This window comes from Pezoporus flaviventris, unplaced genomic scaffold (genome assembly GCF_033815535.1).
Source record: "Pezoporus flaviventris isolate CSIRO_AGI_PZ_B2104156 unplaced genomic scaffold, CSIRO_AGI_Pfla_v1 ptg000021l, whole genome shotgun sequence".
Classification (NCBI taxonomy): domain Eukaryota; kingdom Metazoa; phylum Chordata; class Aves; order Psittaciformes; family Psittacidae; genus Pezoporus; species Pezoporus flaviventris.
The window spans coordinates 7,097,102-7,117,387 of NW_026892569.1; the positions used below are offsets into that span (position 1 = coordinate 7,097,102).

The following is a 20,286-nucleotide window of genomic DNA, read 5'->3' on the forward strand; positions in this document are numbered from 1 at the left end:
CAGAAATTATTGGCTGGCATGGTGATCTGCACCAGGAGGGCATGTGGCCCTTGCCCATACTGGCCCCTGGAAATGGTCCTCATGGTGCAGTGAAGGGAAGAGCAATAACATATCCCTAAACATTGGGCAGCCTGACTCAGCTTGATTGCCAGGTGTTGTTACAGCAAATATGGACTTTTATTTCCTCCTTGTAAGAGAGACAAATCCTGCATTAGAAAATGCCTGAACATAAAAACGGATTGAGTTTAGGATCTGCAAGCCAGCTGCTGGCTACTAAAGCAGGAATTGCTTTGCTGTCTTATTTCAAGCGCAACTCACCCAGACACCTCCTATTTTTCCTCTCTCCTCACCTTGCAGGAAGATTTGCCTTCACTGTAAGTGCTCCCAAGAAGAGCACATTGTAACAGTTATGCCTCTGGAGATGGAGAAGACTGTCACAAAGCTCATGTTTGACTTCCAGAGGAACTCAACTTCTGATGATGACTCGGGCTGTGCCTTGGAAGAGTACGCGTGGGTCCCCCCCGGCCTGAAGCCAGAGCAGGTAAAACTGACACCACCCAGTTGTAACAACCAGAAACAAACTGGTTTAATATGCTTTTTTGGACATAGATGCCCTGATTTTTCTCTAAGGGGGCAAACGCTTGTTGCATCTGGCTGTTTCTGCGTGCACTGCAGGGACAGGTTTGTTCTGAATGCACAAATGGAACAAAACAGAGACGCGATCCTTGCAGGACTTGTGGTTTTCTGCGTCTGTAGATGTAATTGGTACTTGAGAGTGGGGAAACAAAATGATTCCAGGGTGGCATTTGTTGTGGTTGTGCAAGGGAATGGGTACAGATGTACCTACTACTGCTTCATTGGAGAAGAATGTGGTGGGACTCTAGTGTTCCCCAGGGACTTGGTGCTTGTGTTCTGCCCTCCTGACCATTCCCTTCTGCAATCAGTGCAGGGCAGAAAGTCAAAGCTGGTAAAAGACACTGAAAAACAATCCAAAAATCTTTGGGATTGGCTTTTTCAAGCATAGTGTTTGTGCCTTACTGGAAGGAATTGCTCAAATTATTCAGGTCTCTCAGAACAGGAATTGAGCAGGATGGATTAGACCTCAGCATGCTGTCTGTGCAGAGCGCGTGTTGATTTCTGCTCTTTGCAGTTTACATGATTCGCTTGCTTTTTATGCTGATTTTTTTATGTGTTCAACTCAGAACTTAATTTGCAGAGGAGATTGGAAAATGAGCTTAGTCTTGATAATTGCTATGGCAATCATTTTAAACTGTGTAAGGAGGCTGGGAGAGGGTGGAAAGCTTTCATTCTTACTGTTGTAGTTGCTGTCCCTTAAATATTGTGTTTTCCTGAGCTTTTATTCAGAAGGGCTTAGGCATTTCCTGAAATATTTTGGCACCACTCGTAGGCTGTAAATACTATCTGTCTGATTAGAGAAAATCCAGTTGTTTGGTGGTTTGTTTTTTCTCTGCTTGTCTTTACAAGCCTTGCTCAGTGTTTGTTTAAAACTGCACAGCACTATGTGTTTCATTTGGTGCCATCCAACCATGCAAATCAGGCAGCAGCCTTGTTTTCTGTCACATTCCTTATGTCAGAGGCTCCCTTTATGCCTCCCAGGAGGTACAAGACACGGTGTATGGAGAGATGCAGATGGTGCTGAAGTAGCTCTGCTGGTCCTTCATGCTGTGGGGACATGAACCAGTTGGGTTTCAGGAGTCCGGTCAGATGACCATACCCGTGCTGGTTCCACCTGCTCTCAGCATCACCTCCTGTCCAGGCATGTTGGTGGTTTCTGGAGCCCAAGCTGGCCCATGCCTCTGTAGCTTTGGGTGGACATACTGGTATTTAGTGCCAGGTGGCACCTGACCAGGTAGACATGGTTGCTGTTGAATCCAGCATGGCATGAACAGCAATTTAAACCCACTTCTAGTGTGGCGATGACATATTCCAGAAGACATGGATGCTTCTTTGATCCCTCGGGTGCCTCTTAGGAGATAGCATGCTGTGAGGGAGTTTGGGATGCTCAGGAGCAAATAAAAGTCCATTAGCTCCAGCAGTCGGTACTCATGTCTCATGCATTACTCAGGTTAATGTATTTTTAGGTTCTTCCAGCATCTGTTCCTTGCAGAGGTCATGGTGCTCCTCAGTCACCCGCTTTCTAATTAGCTCCTCTGTCTGCATTTCTGAGCCTTTTAGCAGATTTGCCACTTCAGAGCTGTTTCTAATCACTATGGAGATGAAGAGGAGCAGCAGAGCCAAAGACAGGCACTGAGATCCTTCAAGCATAGCTCATCCAACAGCCTTTTGGGGACCTTTCACGCATCAGATGAGCCACTAAGGAAACAAAAGCGAGGTGTGACTTCTCTGGGCTGTGAAAGAACCATGATGAAGGGCTGGGGAGGAGCCCCGGGTGAAGAACAGCACCATGAATTTCTATGGGAGTTACCACGGGGTGTCATTGCACAGCTGGGAGGTGCCCTGGAATGCAGGAGGATGTCCTTTGCCTCCCGCAGGGGTATGAGGTACTTCTACAGTGACTTACTGGAGCAAGGCTTCAGATAGATGAGGGGCTTTCTAGTGGATGAGCCTGGTGTGCGTATAGGATGTGGAGCCTTTGAAAGGCTGATGTCTGCTGTGGAGCAGCTGGTGGGCTCTGCTCTGGCTGAGGACACTGCTGTCAGCCTGGGCTGGAAATACATATTTGCAGGCAGTGATTTTTTTTTTTTTCTCCACCTTCCACTGTTTGCTGTTGCATTTCTTTGACATGAAACAGATGAAATGAAACAACTTTTTTTCTGCAATATTCTAGTTTATTAAAATCTCTACCCAGCATATGAGCTGGGGAGGTAAGTGGTCCCCAGAAAGACTAACGCAGTTTTCTTATTATGCTTGGACGACAGCATTCTGACCTCACTATTCTTGGGAGACAGTGTTCATGTGTTACTCAAAGCAGCAATTTACAGAGTATCGGGGGAGGAGTTGGCCAGCAAACATGACATCAGTTTTTGGCAGTGTCGATAGGTCACTTCAGAATTTGGAGAGTCCCTTCAATCCAGAACTTAAATTATTAAGTATAATCTAAAGGGGAATCAACTCAAGCCTACAAGGTCTCAGTGGATTCCTGGAGACTAATTCAGGCATCATCTGGTCTGCGGTACATGTCAACTCTTTGAAAATCATATTGGTTACTTCATGTCCACTCCTGAAGAGAAAACAAAGCATTGGTCCAGTGTTCACAGACACTGCATTGAAGAGCAGAGCCAGAAGTTATCCCTTATGGCTCATCAGTGTGCAGGACTACAAAATGCTTTACACAACAGCCATAAATATTGTGTATTTCTAAATATGTGTATAACACAGGGATAAAGATTGTAATATTAAAAAATGTAATATCATTGCATGAGGTATGGTAAAAATTCATCTGGAAAAGTGGCTCAAATTCATGACATCTCTGCTTGAGAAAGAGGATATAAACTGGAAGGAGGCTGGAAATGTTTCATTGAGGAGCCTAGAAGAGCTTTGTTTGTTCAGCCTAGCAAATCGAAGGGTTATGATCAATCCCCATGCATTAGAGGAGGAACAGCAGTTATTCAAGCTCCAACTTTGGCACAAGAACATAGATATAAACTGGCTTCAAATGCATTCAGGCAGGAAATTGGAAGAGGTTTCAACCGTCAGAGGTGTAAGGCTCAGCGGCAACCTGCCAACAGGGAGAGCAATGGGTAAAAACCCAGCACTGAGCTCCATAAATTACAACATGATTAGAAAATGTGGTTTCTTGTAATAGCAGTCGCTACATGGAATGGCCAAGAGGCTCCTGTGCGCTCTGTTCCCACTTGGATTGGACCTCAATGAGAAGTTGTCTCATGCGGAAGAGGGACTTCTCTTCTGGAAGATACAGATGCAGATAGGAATGGGAGAGATGGCTGTATGCGAGGGGAAGCAGACATACAGGACGTGGGCTTTGACAAATGCTCTTTTTTCCTGCCTGCCATTTGATGGCCAGATGAAGAAATAAGTGTGAAAGTCTTGCACTGGGCAGACACCAGGAGAAACATATCCTTAGCAAATCAAAATCCCAGACCTTGCTGCAAAGACAGGGGAAGGCAGCTTCAGGAGCCAGTTTGTCTGCTGGGGCTGGCAGTCCGACAGCTGATCCTCCTTCCATTGACATAAGTTTGAGTGTAGATGCTTAAAAATAAGTACTTTTAGATGTTTTTCACATTTTTAGGCAAGGCATATGTAAATACATGTGAATGCGTAGCCTTGGAATCCTGGGGCCTGTGGCTTGGAGAAATCCAAAGGGGTTAGAACATGCCAGCTTGAATTTCAGAATACAAGGGATTTTTGAAGATTTCTGTCTTTATTGTGTCTTAATAATAGGAGCAGCTGGTTATAGCCACAGATTTCTAATGAAACAAAAGATGAGGCTCCGCTTCAGCTGCGGTGTGGCTTTCTTTATAGCTCCGGCATGCCAGCATTCAGGATCCTTGTATGTGCTGTAAGAACTAAATTCCCTCTGGCTGTCATCACAGTTGCTCTGATCAAGTCCCTTAAGAAGTTATGAAAGTCTCATCTGAGCCAAAATTAGTAGCATGAAGGTTCAGGGACTATTTTTCTCTAAGGCAAACATTAGAGCTTGGACCTCAAGAGCTTTGCAGTATGGTGTGAAGCTCATAGCTGTCATAGGGAATTTATTCAGGGTCTAACGTATGTGTTGATTCCTGTCCTGGATCTTTTGCAAGACCTTTAGCAAGGGCTTGAGTTATAAAACCTCCAGGCTTCATCAGTTGCTGTTCAGGTTGCGAAGTGGGGAAAGGAGAGTGGAGATGAACCTACATGGAACATGCGTTAGCACCTTACCTGAAGATAAACATTTTCACCACCTTGGCGTGGTAGAAAGTACATTATCTGGGGCAGTCATCTCTGGGGAATGTGTACCTCAGTTATGCCTATTTGTCAAGGTCAGGTTCATTTTACCTTCTCCTCCTTTCTTGAGCCCTTTAAGTTCACCAAACTGTTTCACTCCTCCAGAGATTAAAGCAAGGAAGTAACAAGATAGACCACAGCAACCCTGTGCTCCAAGCCTGCATAGTAAATGGGAAGCAGATAAGCTAATTTATGACCTCATGGAGATCTTCCTGGGTAGATCCTGATTTGTAGAGCACAGTGGTTGCAAAGCTGAGGGTACTGAAAAGGAGCTGTAACTCATGTACATCGGTGCCAGAATCTGCAGCTGCCTCTCACTCTGCCCCCTTGCACACATGCACGCTGTGGTATTTTACCCGAACCCTGCATTTCAACACATTTTTCAAAGCTCTCCAATTTCACTTTGAGGTAGGGGTGAGTCCATCACCTCCCCAGTGAACTCTTCCAGTATCTAAATAGCCCGGCAGTTAGCAACTCTTATTTCAAGGCTGGAGCTTTCTAATCCAGCCTCCAGGCATAGGACTGTGTGGAATGCTTCCCAGCTGGATGGAACAGCAATCCGGCACATGAAATGCTTTTTCAGTGTACAGTCCCAGTGCTGCTTGACTTGGGGGCAGCCAGGGTGGGTTAGGAGATCCTATTTTCTCTGCCCTGGAGCAGAGCAGATGGAGGAGGTGTGAGTGCATCCCGTGCTGCAAAATAACCCCCATGGCAAAACCATTTTGCTGTGTGTCTGTATCCTGGGTGTTTCCCTAGTCATAGTGAGCCAATGTAAAAGTTATTTAATCCTTGAACAATCTTATTATTGGAGAGGGAATCAGCTTCAGTTGGTGGGGCATGGAAACAAAACCGCTCACCTGACGTGGTTTGTTCAGTTCTGAAGTAGCTGTGTGGTGGTCAGCAGAGGTAAGAGGCAGGGAATGAGCAGGGAGTGGAAAAGAAAACAGATAAACCCTGGGCTACACCATATAAATGTTCAAGGCCAGGTTGGACGGGGCTTGGAGCAGTGTGTGCTAGTGGAAGGTATCCCTGCCCATGGCAGGGGGTTGGAACTGGATGAGCTTTGAGGCCTATTACAACCCAGACTATTCTGTGATGCAGTGTACTTGTCCTGAAGCTTTATTCCAGTGTACAGTTACAGCTTTTCCTTGTTGTGCTGTTATTCTAGTATGCTACCCCTGGCCTTACCAGCACAAGAACAGTTTAAGTGGCAAACCCAGGTCACCTCTGGTCAATGCAGCAGATGATCACTACAATTGCTCCTGCTCCAGGGGACTGTGAGGGGTGTGACTGCCAATCAGTACCTTGCAGCACAAAGGCCACTCTCAGATGCTTTTGAAGACACTTGTTTCTGGCTCCTTTTAATCTTAATTCAATTTCTGCCTAAAAAAAGAAAAATGATGGCATGCGCTTTGACAAGTCTAAAACTCGTGGATGTACAGCCTTCATTCAAATACTGCTCTTTGATGCCAGCAGGAAGCACTGTTTCTGTGGGATCTCTTACAGACCAAGAACTGCTCCAAAGGCTTGGCACGAGTGGATGTCAACTGGTGAGCAGCAATGCTCAAACAACTTGGCTGCCGTTAGCCATGGGAGAGAAGTGCGAGGAGAGCCGCAAGAGCAAGCCAGAACAAACAGCACTTAGGAAAATGTGTTTTCCTTTGTTCCCTGCCTTTGTCCCTGCAACTCGGGAGCGGGTTTCCAAGAACAAACCCAGCACTGTGGGGCATTGGACCGCCTGGCGCCAGGGGTACATCCACCTCTCACTGCTGCATGCTGGCACATGGGAATGTTCATGGATCTGGGGGTGATAAGAGTCTGCTCCCAACCAGGGCTGCGGGGTCTCAAGGGGACCCTGGTTCCCTCCTGGGGTGCATGGCTGGCTGTGACCCTGTGCTTAGCAAGCCCAGCTAGCAGTTCCCAATCTCTTCTCTGTTTCAGAGCATCTGGCCTTGCTGCAAGGATTGTTTTGCTTCAAGAAATAAGTAAGTGCTTTGTATGCCAATAGCCACAGACAAGGAGGACGTGCCAGACTCGGTCGGGCCAAAGCACATTTTCCAGTTTTGCACGTGCTGTCATCTGTGGAGCTCATGTATGAGCCTACGTGTGCAACCACTTGCAGCATAGAGAGGGTTATTTGCATGTGGCTTGTTCAGGTAGTTTCCTGTCTGCTTTTCCAAGGGAGGCCAGCAGGAATGAGACACATACCAGATACACTGTTTCTCTGTCAATTCTAAGCACTTGGTGTATAGTTCATTTAATGCCTGATGTGTCATTCAAAAGCCAACACTGGGGAGGAGCAGGCGAGCTGCAGAAGCAGCCCTGCTCGCCCGGGCCAGCACAGGCTTGTCAAGCCACTGGCCGCCTTCCTCTTCCTGCAGCCAAAACTCATGGGAGCTCACGAGCAGTGAGACAGGGATGGAGCCATGAGTGAGCACAAGCTCATGGTGCTGTGCCACTGTGGTACACCCCTGGGTGGGATGGGATGGGCTGCTGGGCATGGTCCCAGGGGAAGCAATGCTGTCCTGGGCATTGGGGAATGCTGGCATGTGTGGGTTGTGAACCAACTCCACTGAGTGTGATAGTTTGCTGTGCCTAAAATGGTGGCTGACCCACCATGGTCCCCTTTTTGGGGACATCTGTGTTCAGGCACTCTGCTGCACACAGGCCAGCACATACTGCTCTCAGTGGGCATTTTAGAGCTGATTTTGCAGTTTGTTTTCATGAAAAGCCAGGTGGGATTGCCCAGCTGGATGTGCCAGAGGTGTTATGGCTGAGCAAGTCAGCACCCATCAGCTGAGCCACGGCAGGACACCATGTGCTCCTTTGTAGTCCATCCCAGTGGTACAGTCATCCCATACAGCCAGGTTTGGTGGATGCTTTTGGTCAGAGTGTTGTACTAGGGGCGAGTACAACCAGATGCTACATCCCAACAGTAATTTGTGGCATGAGAAACAAGTTTCCCCCATCTCCTTTAATTCATTGATCAAAGAGATCCTTTATCAATGGCTTAAATTCAGAGGTTGGTTGCAAACTTTTCCTTCTGGGAGAAGGTGTAATACTTTGCTCACAAGTATGCTCAGGTGGGTTTTGTCTTTGTCACCCGTGGGGCTGCCAGGAGAAGCTGCAGTCCTGCCTTTATGGAGCAGGAGTAGGTTTGTAAACTGTCAAAGCTAAACTGGAAACACACCCCAAACCTAGGAAGACTGCAGAACACAAAGGTATTTGTAAACTTAATGTAATTACTTTCCGCAGTGCCTTTGAATAAAGTTGGCTCCACTTTAAAGGCTTTTTCCTACCCTTGTTTTACATTACGTTCTTTCCTTTCTCCTGGTTTCTTTCTTTCTTTAATTTCTATCTTTCCCCTCCCTCTGCCCTCCCCTTTTAGCTCCAAGCAGCTGTTAATTTCCAAAATGCATATTGGTTTTTGTTAGCAAAACTTGGTGTTTGGACACTTTCCTTTTGAAGGTGAGAATAACACCCTGGGAAGATGGATGTGTACTCTGCCAGTTCTCGTGGTACAGAGCCCGTCCGAGTGCCTGGGAGATCTCCCCAAGGCAGGATGGGGCTTGCCTGGCTGTCCACAGCACCCACAGCCAGCCCATCCCCATGGCATCTGGGGCCTCATGATGTTGTTTGAAGCCTTATTTTAACCCAGCCTGATGTTTTCCAGATTCCTCCGGGGTTTCTCCCATCCAGATGTTAGCAGAGGTCAGAGAGAAGAGGGGCAATGAGGGGAAGTTGAGGATGAAAGCCTAGCTCCACAAGTGTCTCCTGTGTGTTAATGATGCTTGTTAGGATAAGCATGGGCAGAGCAGATCTGTTGTGAGGGGAAGCAGCAGGATGTGGAGCTGCTGTGGTCTAAGGCAGAACTATTTAATAATAAAACAGTTAAAGATACTGCACAATTTAGAAGGGAAGTTATCCATCCTGGGTCATTGCCCTGCACCGTTTGCCTTATCTGCATGCAGCTCATGTTGCATAGCCTGTAAGGTCAGTGAGGAGCCATCTGCTGGTGCTTGGGGGGTCTGGATCAGGCCCTTTGGCCCTGCATGGCTTGCTAGTTACAAAGGCTTGTGCGTGCTCTGGACCAGAGCTGGATGGAGGAGTTGTTTTAGCAGAAAGTAGTGACCTTTTGTACAAAAGCAAAGAGCAGACTGAGCAGTTTTAGTTTTCCAGCAAGTTAAATTTTTCTGTAGGCCTTTTCCTTGCAAAGCCAGATTGATCTGAGAATCCCCCCTTTCCTTCTTTATGTTAACTAGTTCTTGAGCATCACAACGTGGCTGTGCCAACCCAACTGCCAGCCGCTTACCCATGGAGTTGGGAATGCTGTCAGCGGCCAGCTGAGCGCAGAGGCAAGGGACTCTGGCAGCCTATGACCCCGTCCCTCAAAGGCTTGGCTCTCCCATCCACAGACGTGGGTGCATTGCATCGGGAATAGGTGATGGATGAGAGAGCACATTTGCACAAGTCTGGGTTAATGTCAGCCCAGGGAAGTGGTGTCCTTCTGCTCTTTATCTGCACTCTGGCTGGACCTCTTGGGACAGGAGTGATTCTTGTGGTGCAAGGATCTGTGCACCCTCCTGGTTCAGGTTTGTCCACAGGTAGGATGGTGCATGTTAAAGGCAACAGCAGAGGAAGCCATTGAGAGGCATGACAAAAGGATTTTCTCCCCATAAGCTCTGCTGTGGATGCTGGTCGAGGACTGGCAGCAACCTCCGCTCCACCCCCTCCATGAACACCCCTGCAGAAGTTCCCTTTTGCTGATGCAAATCCAAAGCAAACCCTTTCAGGTTATTTCAGGCAACAGAACACAGGTTGGAGCCTGTAATATTTATTTTGTTTTGCTTTTCAAACCAAATTGCCAATCCCTGCTGAGCTACGTTGCTGGTGTGATGGGAGCCAGTTCCCGCGGACCTGCTGAGACTAAATGGAAAACTTCCCAGCGGAAGCAGGAGAGCAGAGCTAGGCACGTACATCCAGCTGCGTCGGGCTCCGGGGAAGAACGCACATCCCTGCTTTTTGCCCAGGGTTGAGCGTCTTGTTGCTCATTGCTTTAGGGACCAGAGCAGCATGATGGAATTTGGCAGCTCTTCAAAACAAAGAAAAGTCATTTCTGGTATCTGCCAACTTCAAGGACTCAGTGGGCAAAAAAACGCCATTGAAAGGAATAAAAACACAAACTAACCAACCTGAGCACAGGGGAAGGCAAGCAGCCTATGAGGAATTGGTAAGAGAAGTCAGGAGGTGTCCGTACCAGCTGGGAAGGCTCAGCATGGCAGTGCAGTAAGAGGTACAGCAGCCAGGGCATCACCAGGAGACTGTCAGCTTCAAGCTCTGTTATGGACTAGCTGCATGAACTCATAGAGCTGATTTAACACCATTATGCTGCAAATAGTCCTTTCCAGCATCTGTATTTGCTACCTCATATAGCGTGTCATAAGAATTTAAGTGTATTTATTGTACTTTGACGTCCTTGGATGAAGGATGCTCTATAAATGCAAAGTAAGTATTCTAATGTACGCAGCTTGTTTTCTTTTTAACATAACAAAATACTTAGCAGTCTTTCTTTGGCAGTTTCTGTAGCTCATGGGTCTGCTTCTGCTGTGCCTTAGCAAAACAAACTTAGGGGTTTGAAGTGGTGTATGTTCAGTGTGTTCCTCAGCTTCGTGACACAAGTAGTTCCTTTGTCATCAACCCCACAGAGTTATGGGCAGAAATCTGCTAAAAATCACCCTTTCTGCAAAACATAATGATGGGGAAAGATGAATGTTAGAGTTGGTTTGGGGGAACTGGGAATTGAGAAAAGCAGCTGCAAGCAGTGGAACAGCTCTGAGTGAGAACAGGGAGTGAGCTGAATGCAGGGAAACTATTCCTGAATAATGCCGGGTTTGGATATTTATTCCAGAATAAAAAATAATGTCTCATTGAAGGTTACAGCAGCCTGCAAGCCCATGGGTGAGCTCCCCTGCCTGCCAGCCCTGCCTCTGTGTCCCCATATCCCCTTCCCTCACAGACACCCACGGTGGCTTGTCATCCTGCGGATGCTGCTGGGGTTGTATGGACAGAGGAAGCTTCTCTAGGGAAAGCCAGTCCAATTGCTGCTTTCTACACAGGGGGAGGAAAAGCTGATCAGAAGCCACTACAAAACATCATTTGGGAGAAGCCCTGAGAAAGCTGCAGACAGTGCAGCCGCTCTGAGAAGAATTGCTGCAGCATCTCAGAGCCAAGGGAGCATCTCAGGGGGTTAATCTCACCGCAGCAAAGGCAGAAAGCTGTGTGCACCAGGAAAACAGTTTGCATCTCTTTAGCCAAGTGCAGATTTAAGGAAGTCATCGAGCCCTCTGCTTCTGCCTGAGCATCCAGAGGTATCCAGGTCTGCAAAGGCTCCTGATGCAAGCTCCTGAAGCCAAGCTTTCCCTTACCCTTACCTTCTCCTGGTTCTTCCCAAGCCATCAACATCACCATTGCCGTTTCAGAGCTGATCCTTGGCCAATGAGTCTCATCCCAGTGCCTGGCCCGGCCCTCGGACACACATCCCAGTTGTGGCAGTCAGAGGAGAGAATGCGCTGGGGTTCAGGGTGTGCTTCCTCTCTGGGCTGCCACCAGGTTCCTCCAGTGCCGTGCCCCACCACACTGCCTTTATAATAGCAGGTTTTAATTACACCCTCTGAGACAAAAGAGAAAAAAAAAAAAACGAAGCCTCCCAACAGATTTTATCTGCTGTTTATTTCCACAAATTGCTGCAGAAGAAAGCCCGGAGGGTTTTGATGGAGGTGGAGGCTGAGATAGCCGGCAACACGGAGGCTGCCGGGGCGCAGCCTTTTTAACCTCCCCTGCTGAGGCAGGTGCCGACACATCCCTGCAGCCGGCAAAACATGCTAACGCTATGGAGGCTGACAGAGCAAACGGTAACAAGCTCTGCTGCCTTTCTCCATGGGGAAAAGGCAATAGAACCAAAGCAAAGCATGGATGTGTTTTCCCTGCTTGAAGTCATGGGGAAGACCCGGTGCCTGCTGGCTTGCGGGTGGCTGGTGGCTGGCACAGGCTTGGCCAGGGAGCCCCACTGCAGTCCTTTCTCTTGCTCCATAGGTGCACCAGTACTACAGCTGCCTGCCTGAGGACAAGGTGCCGTACGTCAACAGCCCAGGAGAAAAGTCTCGCATAAAGCAGCTTTTACACCAGCTGCCACCGCATGACAATGAGGTTAGTAACCAGAAAAGGTCCTTGGACATCCCTCAGGGCTGCAGGCGGGCAGGCACCTCCTGGGGTTGTTTGTAGCGCTTGTGGCTGGTCCCTTCTCAGTCCCTTCTGCTTTTTGGGTTTATTTACTTGGAGTTCAGTCATGTTGCTAGGTAAGTGCTGTATTTACTCCCCTCTTCCGTGGTGTTGGAGGTGGGGAGGGAGTTGTTTGTTTCCAAAGTTAGCTTTTTTTAAATCATCTTTCTTCAGTTCTCTGAATTAAAAGCATTTTCTCAGCCTGCGGAGGCCAGAGCTGTGCTGTGAGTGGCTTGAAATGCTGTTGAGATCAGCTAGAGCCAGATCCAAAGCTGCCAAAGTTTTTTTTCCCAAATGCTGCTTCCGATTCACCTCGGGAATTGGAGTATATGTGCTGGGATATTATGTGCATAAGTTTCACTTGGGCTGAGGCTTATGAGCTGGGAGAGCCTGGCAAGCTGGGTGTTGAGCCAAAACCAGTCAGAGTAAATAAACCCTCACACATCTCACAAGGAAGATGTGAGGCAGCAGAAAGGGTCCAGTCTTTAACATCCTGTTCTCACCAGTGACAACATTGGCTTCATGTAGCCCATGAAATTTCCCTGTGTAAACAACAGAAAAAAACTATTTTCATGCTGCTTTCTGAAGAAACCGCTCTGGAAAGTACATGAGGTAACGTGTTTGATCTAGGTCAGATTTTAATGAGTTTGCCTGTGTGTGGCTGGGTGCCATGGGCACAGCATGGCGCTTCCAGCACCAGGGGAGCTCCAGGCACCAGGCAGGGGCTTCTTCTTGCACACCCTTGAGCCCCAACCTGCCTGCCCACCTTCCTTGGCAGCCACTGAGAACCCACAGCCTCCAACAGGTGAAAATTGTAGGAGCAGATACACATGAATGCTGCTACTGCAGCAGAAACTCATTGGAGGCACGAGTCTCAATGTGTTTAGTGGACATTGGCAGGGTTTGCTTCCAGTTTCCCCTCATGTTCAGTTTTGCTCCTTTGAAAATTCAAGGTGTGATAGGACAAGGGGTGATGGGTTCAGACTTAGACAGAGGAAGTTCGGTTTGGATATAAGGAAGAAGCTCTTTACTAGGAGGGTGATGAGACGCTGGAACAGGTTGCCCAAAGAAGTGATAAATGCTCCATCCCTGGCATGGTCTAGTGTGAGGTGCCCCTGCCCATGGCAGGGGGGTTGGAACTGGATGATCTTAAGGTCCTATCCAACCCAAACCATTCTGTGATTCTCTGTTGAGATGCAACCAGCCAAGAGCTAAGCAGAATTAAAATAGTCAGGAACACCTCAGAGTTTTATAAGCTTTGGAAATATTGCATCATTCATTGTATTATTTTATTTTACTTATTTCCTTCTTACCTTCCAATGTAGAGGTTTGGCAAATGTGCAGACTTTGCCCTATGCTGGAAGAATAGCTGGAGTTCCTAAATAGCTCCATCATTTGCACTGGGAAAAGGGCCTGTGCTCTTAAAATGCTAATTCAGTATTTTGAAGCTGTAAGACCTTTGCTGTAAGGAGGCTGGTGGAGAAAGCATGGAAGCCATCTATCTGATTGCTGGTCTGGGTGGGATGCTGAGGACACAACTTTCCTACACACTGAGCACCTGAAGAGCAACCTTCCTCCTGCCCTCTCTTCTCACCTCTGCCTCTTGATATATTTTACCAAACCCTGCAATGACTGAAGCCCAGATAGCTGAGTTTCTTTAGCCTCCCCCAAGCCAAGGGCAGAGTTTGTTTCTGTAAGCCCCATGCAGAGGTTTGCAGAGCCCCTGAACTGTGGGTCGCTGGCCAGGGACACCCGTAACACTGAGCATCACTGGTCTTTTTTAGGTCCGCTATTGCAATTCGTTGGATGAGGAGGAGAAGAGGGAGCTCAAACTCTTCAGCAACCAAAGGAAGAGGGAAAATTTAGGGAGAGGCAATGTCCGGCCGTTCCCTGTAACCATGACGGGAGCCATCTGTGAGCAGGTGGGTAGTAACTAATGAACCTGCGCAAGTGGGGCAGCTTTTGTATCATCACTTAGGTGAAGCTCTCAGGAATAGCACCCACCCCATGCCCCTCATCAGCTATGAGCACTGGGGTCCATTGGGGTGCATGCCAAGAACACCCCACAATATTTCATGTGGAGCAGTCATTTCAGCTCCTGGCCTTGTGAAGGGGGGTACCTGTTTGTATCCTGGCCACAAAATGGGTATGGAAAGAGATTGAGAGATACCAGAAAAGAGCTGTGAATTAGCACCTTCTGCTGCTGTGGTTGTGAAAGCAGCTTGTTGGTGATGGGTGGCAGTGGGCTCAACTGCTCCTTTGTAAACATTAAGTTTTTGAGACCCCACCCAGAGTATTGCATCCAGCTCTGGGGCCCCCAACATAAGAAGGATATGGATCTGTTAGGGCGAGTCCAGAGGAGGCCACAAAGATGCGAGAGCTGGAGCAGCTCTGCTATGGAGACAGGCTGAGAGAGCTGGGCTGGTTCATCCTGGAGAAGGCTCAGGAGAGACCTTAGAGCAGATTCTAGTGCCTAAAGGGGCTGACAAGAAAGCTGGAGAGGGGCTTTTGGCAAGGGATAGGACAAGGGGAATGGCTTTAAACTGAAAGAGGGTGGATTTAGATTAGATAATGGACAGAAGTTCTTCCCTATGAGGGTGGTGAGGCACTGGCACAGGTTGCCGAGAGAAGCTGTAGCTGTCCTATCCGTGGCAGTGTTCAAAGGTTGGATGGGGCTTGGAGCAACCTGCTCTAGTTGAAAGCGTCCTTGCCTGTGGCAAGGGATATGGCACTATATGACCTTTAGGTCCCTTCTAACTGAAACCATTCCATGATTCTATGGTTTTCTGACAGTGCGGTGGCCAGATCAACGGAGGGGATATGGCTGTCTTCGCCTCTCGAGCGGGACATGGTGTTTGCTGGCACCCTCCCTGCTTCATCTGCAGCATCTGCAATGAGCTGCTGGTCGACCTGATCTACTTTTACCAAGATGGGAAGATCTACTGTGGCAGGCACCATGCCGAGTGCCTCAAGCCCCGCTGTGCGGCGTGCGACGAGGTAAGAGCCAGCTCACCCTGGCTTCTGCCACATGCCATGAGTACTTCCAGTAACAGCAGAGCCCTCGTGCTGCTGATTCTAGCCAGCTGTGTGTGGTGGTCCTCCCTCTCCTCTCTTTTCCCAGAGGAAGCTTCTGGTGGGATGAGTGCTGTGTTTCCTACAAGATGGTAGTGACTGAGTGCTGAGTTGAAGTAGGCTTTGAGAGAGGTGATTAATGGGCTAAAGGAAGCTGAACAAATGGAATACAAAACGAATAGAGAGAACTGTACAGAGTCGCCTCTAAGCGTTTCTGAAGTGTCAATCTCTGTTTAAAAAGCTGATGAAGGAAATTGTTCTGGCTTTTAAAGTTACGAAAGCCATAGTGTAGAAAACCATATGTACTACAAAATACCACGTCCCCATCTATGCAAGCATGTAACAGTAAACATCCAAGGCTGTAGGCACTTCAAATATAAAGAGCATTGACGTATGTATCCAATTAAATTTGTAGCATTACCAGTAAAAAAACAACTCCTAAGCATTCAACTGGCCCTAGTTCTTTGTGGCTTCAGCTGGGTAATTTTTTTATCGTGTATTTTTTATCCCTGCAAATTCTCATGTAAGTCTTTCATTCAGCTCCTTCTTTAATGCATATTTCTTCCCCTGAAACACTCAGTGCTAGCTGTGAGAAAGAATAACTCAGGAGCAAGAGGAGCTGCAGAGGAAAAGCTTTTGGTGTGACCTGTGCTGCGGCAGAGAGCGAGGGAGCAGAGCTGGACCACTCCTTACTCCCCTGGCTTGACTTTGGGAGTGGGGATGTAAAGCAGAGACAGCAAGAAAGCATCTGCTGAAAACATCCGAGATGGCTGCTTCACCAGCCCACTCTTAACAGCACTCTGTGCCTCAGTTTTCCTGCTTGTATAATGGCAGCGATCATCCTTATAAGCACACAGGCTGGGGAAGAGACAACAGTGAGAAGCATTGTAGCTCTGTCTTCTCTCTCCTCCAGAAAGCTGCCACTTCATCATTTGTACTCGGGTCCCTGTTTCAGAGATGGGTAAATGTGTTTTAGTAAGTGGCTGCTCTGTTCTTCAAAAGCCCACCAGATCGATAGGCTGTATATAAGCGTGTTTATTACCCTGATCGACCCCTCCTGCTGATGGATGTGCTTAGGAGCACATTACTGTGAGATCTGCCTTAACACTTCATGGTCCTTGCACGAACGTGGTCCTGAGGTATTTGCATTTTAATGGATTTCCTGAAGAAGTGGTGGGGTGCCCCTGCAAGAACAGGAGTTTCCCATGCATCATGAGGGGGTTAGCTATAAAACTGGGAGGCTTTATGAGCAAAGGGCACATGTGCTGTGCACAGGCAGGAGACAGGAAGGCTGCTGCCCAGATCCCATTTCTGACCAACTCCATATTTGTGTTTCCCTCCCCAGATCATTTTTGCTGATGAATGCACTGAGGCTGAAGGGCGGCACTGGCACATGAAGCACTTCTGCTGCTTTGAATGCGAGACAGTGCTGGGGGGGCAGAGGTACATCATGAAGGATGGCAGGCCCTACTGCTGCAGCTGCTTTGAGTCCCTTTATGCTGAGTACTGTGATACCTGCGCCCAGCACATTGGTAAGTGCCACATCTGCCGCCTGCAATGTGATTTCTAGCAAGAAGAACTGTTGCAGTAAGTCTTGACAGCAACCTGGGGCTGCAGGCAAGACTGTGTGCCACCAGGGAGTTAGCACAATAATCTATTTGGTTAAACCGCTGCTTATCCCTTCTTGTTTCTTCTCTATCAGAGAGTAACCTCAGGAGCTATTGCAGCCACTGAAAGCTTTCTCTGGTCTAATATAATGCATTCTTCTCTTCCTTTAAATCCCATTTTCCTTTAAACAGCCTGGCTTTTCAACTCGCAGATATTTCCCAGTGAGGCTTGCCAGAGGATCACATGAATTAACAAGCTACTGACAGGAAAGATGCTTGTTCATTAGGCATCATTACTGTTTCTGTTAGCCTTTTCTAGTCAACCCAAAAATAGTTGTTCTCACACAGAAAGAAATAATGCACCAGAGTCAGTTTTGGTTTCTGAAACAATGATTTGAAATATGTTTTATTCTGGGGGCTAGCTGAACCCCAGCACTCAGGGGTGGTAAGCTGGGCAGACTGGGAAGCTGCCTTGCTGCTCTCCCCATCCCTGTTTGCCACTTGGCTGAGCATTTGCTCGCGGGTGCATGGGCAGCTCTTTCATTGTCTGTAGAGGTGAGCTCACGTGTTCAGTGTGTCATAGGCTGCAGGGAAAGAAAAAAGCCCCAACCAACCATTTTGCTCCTGTGCAGCAGCCAGATGGCATAGTGGGGGGAACACAGTGATCAGCAAGGCACTTGGAGGACATGTTTGCTGTGACCTACAGCACATCCTTCCCCAAAGCTCAGCTGCGGAGCGGTGAGGAAGCAGCTGTTAACGCTTCTCACATGCTCCCTTCTCTCCTGCTTCATCCATCTGCTATTCTCCCCTCCATCCAGCCAGCTGGAACCTGCTGACTCTCAGGTTTTGGGGGCAAAATGCCTGTTTTGGTATATATCTGCACGTTTCTAGCAAAGGAAGGACTGCAGCCATCTTGGTGCGAGTTGCTTGTAGTAGTCACTGGGCGTTGTGCTTATTAGTTACATAAATCAGAGATAAGACTTACAAGGCTTGGGGTTGGGCAGATGAGGATGTAAGGTCCTTCCTCTGCAAGATGGCTTGGGCGCATGGGAAAAGGAGCTGATAAAATCCCACCCACCATCCGCAAGTGTAGCACTCCAGTCTGTATGAAAGCATTTAATTCTTCATAAGAGAAAGAAAAAGCCCAATTGCACCAAACCAAACCTAGTTGGGAATAAAACGGGCTATTAAGGTACTGTTCATTTGTAAACTGTGTGAGCTCGTGCACCGCACACGTGTGGTGTGGCACCCCACCGTGCCGGCCAGCCCACCCTGTGCAAGGCAGTTTCTCAGGTAACGGGGGCTGTTGCCAGGAACAGCAGCTTAAACCAGTGAATGAACGTTATAGTTGAAACCTTGGGAGCTTTTGCTCACAGCTCTGACCAAGAACAAAGTGCATGCGGCAGGCATGTGCTCCCCAGGGTTTGGCTGGTGGGGAACGAACTTGCTGCATCAGTTCCTTTAGTTAAGACAAGGGGGGGGAAGGCAGTCAAATCACTAGGGTTGGGTCTTTCGTTTCCCTTTTAGAGAAGGGGCCCCAGTAGGCAAAATAAAGTTAGGATGGGGTCGTGGTAGCAGCGAGGGATGGGGATGTCATCTGCTTTGTTGCATACTTAACCAGGGCAGCAGGAATTCCTCATTACAGTTCAGTTGGAGGCTTTTTGTTGTTTTTTTTTAAATAGGCAGCATATTATTGCTTTGACTTCAAGGACTTTATGGAGAACTTCTTGCATTCCTTTGCTTTATGAACGGAAATATCCCCATTTAATACGAAATAGCTTGAGGCTCAGTTCTGCTGCCTTTCCCAGAGTTGAGTAACTCCCAAGCAAAGGCCTGCAGCCTGCAAGGAATTAGAAACGGGCTTAACTTCACACGTCAGAGAAACCCTGCTGAAGGCTTTCAATAGTGAGCCAGGCTGCATGTTGCTTGTAGTTGAGCACAGAATCATGGAATGGCTTGGGTTGGAAGAGACTTAAAGGTCATATAGTGCCATATCCCCTGCCATGGTCAGGGACACCTTTGACTAGAGCAGGTTGCTCTAAGCCCCATCCAACCTGGCTTTGAACACTGCCAGGAGTATGGCAGCCACAGCTTCTCTGGGCACCCTGTGCCTCAGCACTCTCATAGTGAAGAATTTCTTCCTAATATCTAATCTAAATCTCCCCTCTGGCAGGTTAAAGCCATTCCCCTTGTCCTATCCCTACAGGCACTTGTGAAAAGCCCCTCTCCAGGTTTCTTGTCAGCCTGTTTAGGCACTGGAGCTGCTGTAAGGCCTCCCAGAGCCTTCTCTTCTCCAGGCTGAACAGACCCAGCTCTCCCACCCTGTATTCATGGGGATGCACATTTTAAGTGCAGTGTGAGGTGATGTACACGGGCTGACTCTGATGCTGTGCCTCTTCCCTTTCAAGGTATCGACCAGGGCCAGATGACATACGATGGCCAGCACTGGCACGCCACTGAGACCTGCTTCTGCTGCGCACAGTGCAAGAAGTCGCTGCTGGGACGGCCCTTCTTGCCCAAGCAGGGGCAGATTTTCTGCTCCAGGGCCTGCAGTGTCGGCGATGACCCCAATGGCTCTGACTCCTCCGACTCAGCTTTCCAGAGTGCACGAGCCAAGGAGTCCCGCCGCAGCGCCAAGATCGGCAAGAACAAAGGGAAAGGTGAGGAGGGAGCACGCAGCCCATGCAACCAGCTGCAGGTCACCTCCAACCGCCTCTCCACCGACGTGGACCCACTGTCTCTGCAGATGGATTTGCTGAGCCTGGCCAGCCAGACGCCGAGCCTCAACAGGGAGCACTTGTGGAGGAGCAGGGACGAGCTCTATCACTATGGGAGCAAAATGGAGCAAAGTCAGTCTCAAAGCCCTTTGCAGCTTCTCAGCCAGTGCAACATAAGGACCTCCTATAACCCCAGCCAGGTCCCAGGCTCGCAGCAGGATTTATGGGCGAAACATTTCAGCAATCAAAAGAGGAGCTCCTCGCTGGCCATGAAGAGCCACAGTGGCAGCTTCATCCAGGACTGCAGAGAGGACTACTACTCGGGGAGGCTTCGTTCACAGGAGAGCTACAGTGACATGTCCAGCCAGAGCTTCCCTGAGACCAGAGGAAGCCTCAAAGTCCCTAAGTACGAAGAAGAAGAGGAAGGTGAGATGCCAACACCTCAGTGCCGTACCCGGCACCCTATCAATGCCCTCAAGTTCACAGAGGACCTGACGCCTACTGAGCAGACTCCCCGTGGCTCCATGGAGTCCCTTGCACTCTCCAATGCAACAGGTACATCACCCCTGCTCCCAGGGTACCACCCTGCAACCATCCCAGATCTCCTCCATGTGATGGAGTCAGAGTCGTGGCTGGTGTTTTCCCGTTATAGGGGTGACCGGCAGCTTGGGGACTGCTGCTCA

The 20,286-nt window shown here is 48.5% G+C and overlaps 1 protein-coding gene across 4 annotated transcripts in view; it reads left to right on the forward strand.

Annotated features, from left to right (window-relative positions):
* PRICKLE2 (prickle planar cell polarity protein 2) overlaps positions 1-20,286 on the forward strand; it is a 105,427-nt gene that overhangs the window by 73,410 nt on the left and 11,731 nt on the right. For all 4 annotated transcript variants that reach the window (XM_061455825.1, XM_061455826.1, XM_061455829.1 and 1 more), the window contains 6 exons: positions 358-541; positions 12,022-12,135; positions 13,992-14,129; positions 15,001-15,204; positions 16,625-16,811; positions 19,295-20,158. In XM_061455825.1, coding sequence (XP_061311809.1) covers positions 358-541; positions 12,022-12,135; positions 13,992-14,129; positions 15,001-15,204; positions 16,625-16,811; positions 19,295-20,158 — 1,691 coding nt within the window. The remainder of the gene's footprint in view (positions 1-357; positions 542-12,021; positions 12,136-13,991; positions 14,130-15,000; positions 15,205-16,624; positions 16,812-19,294; positions 20,159-20,286) is intronic.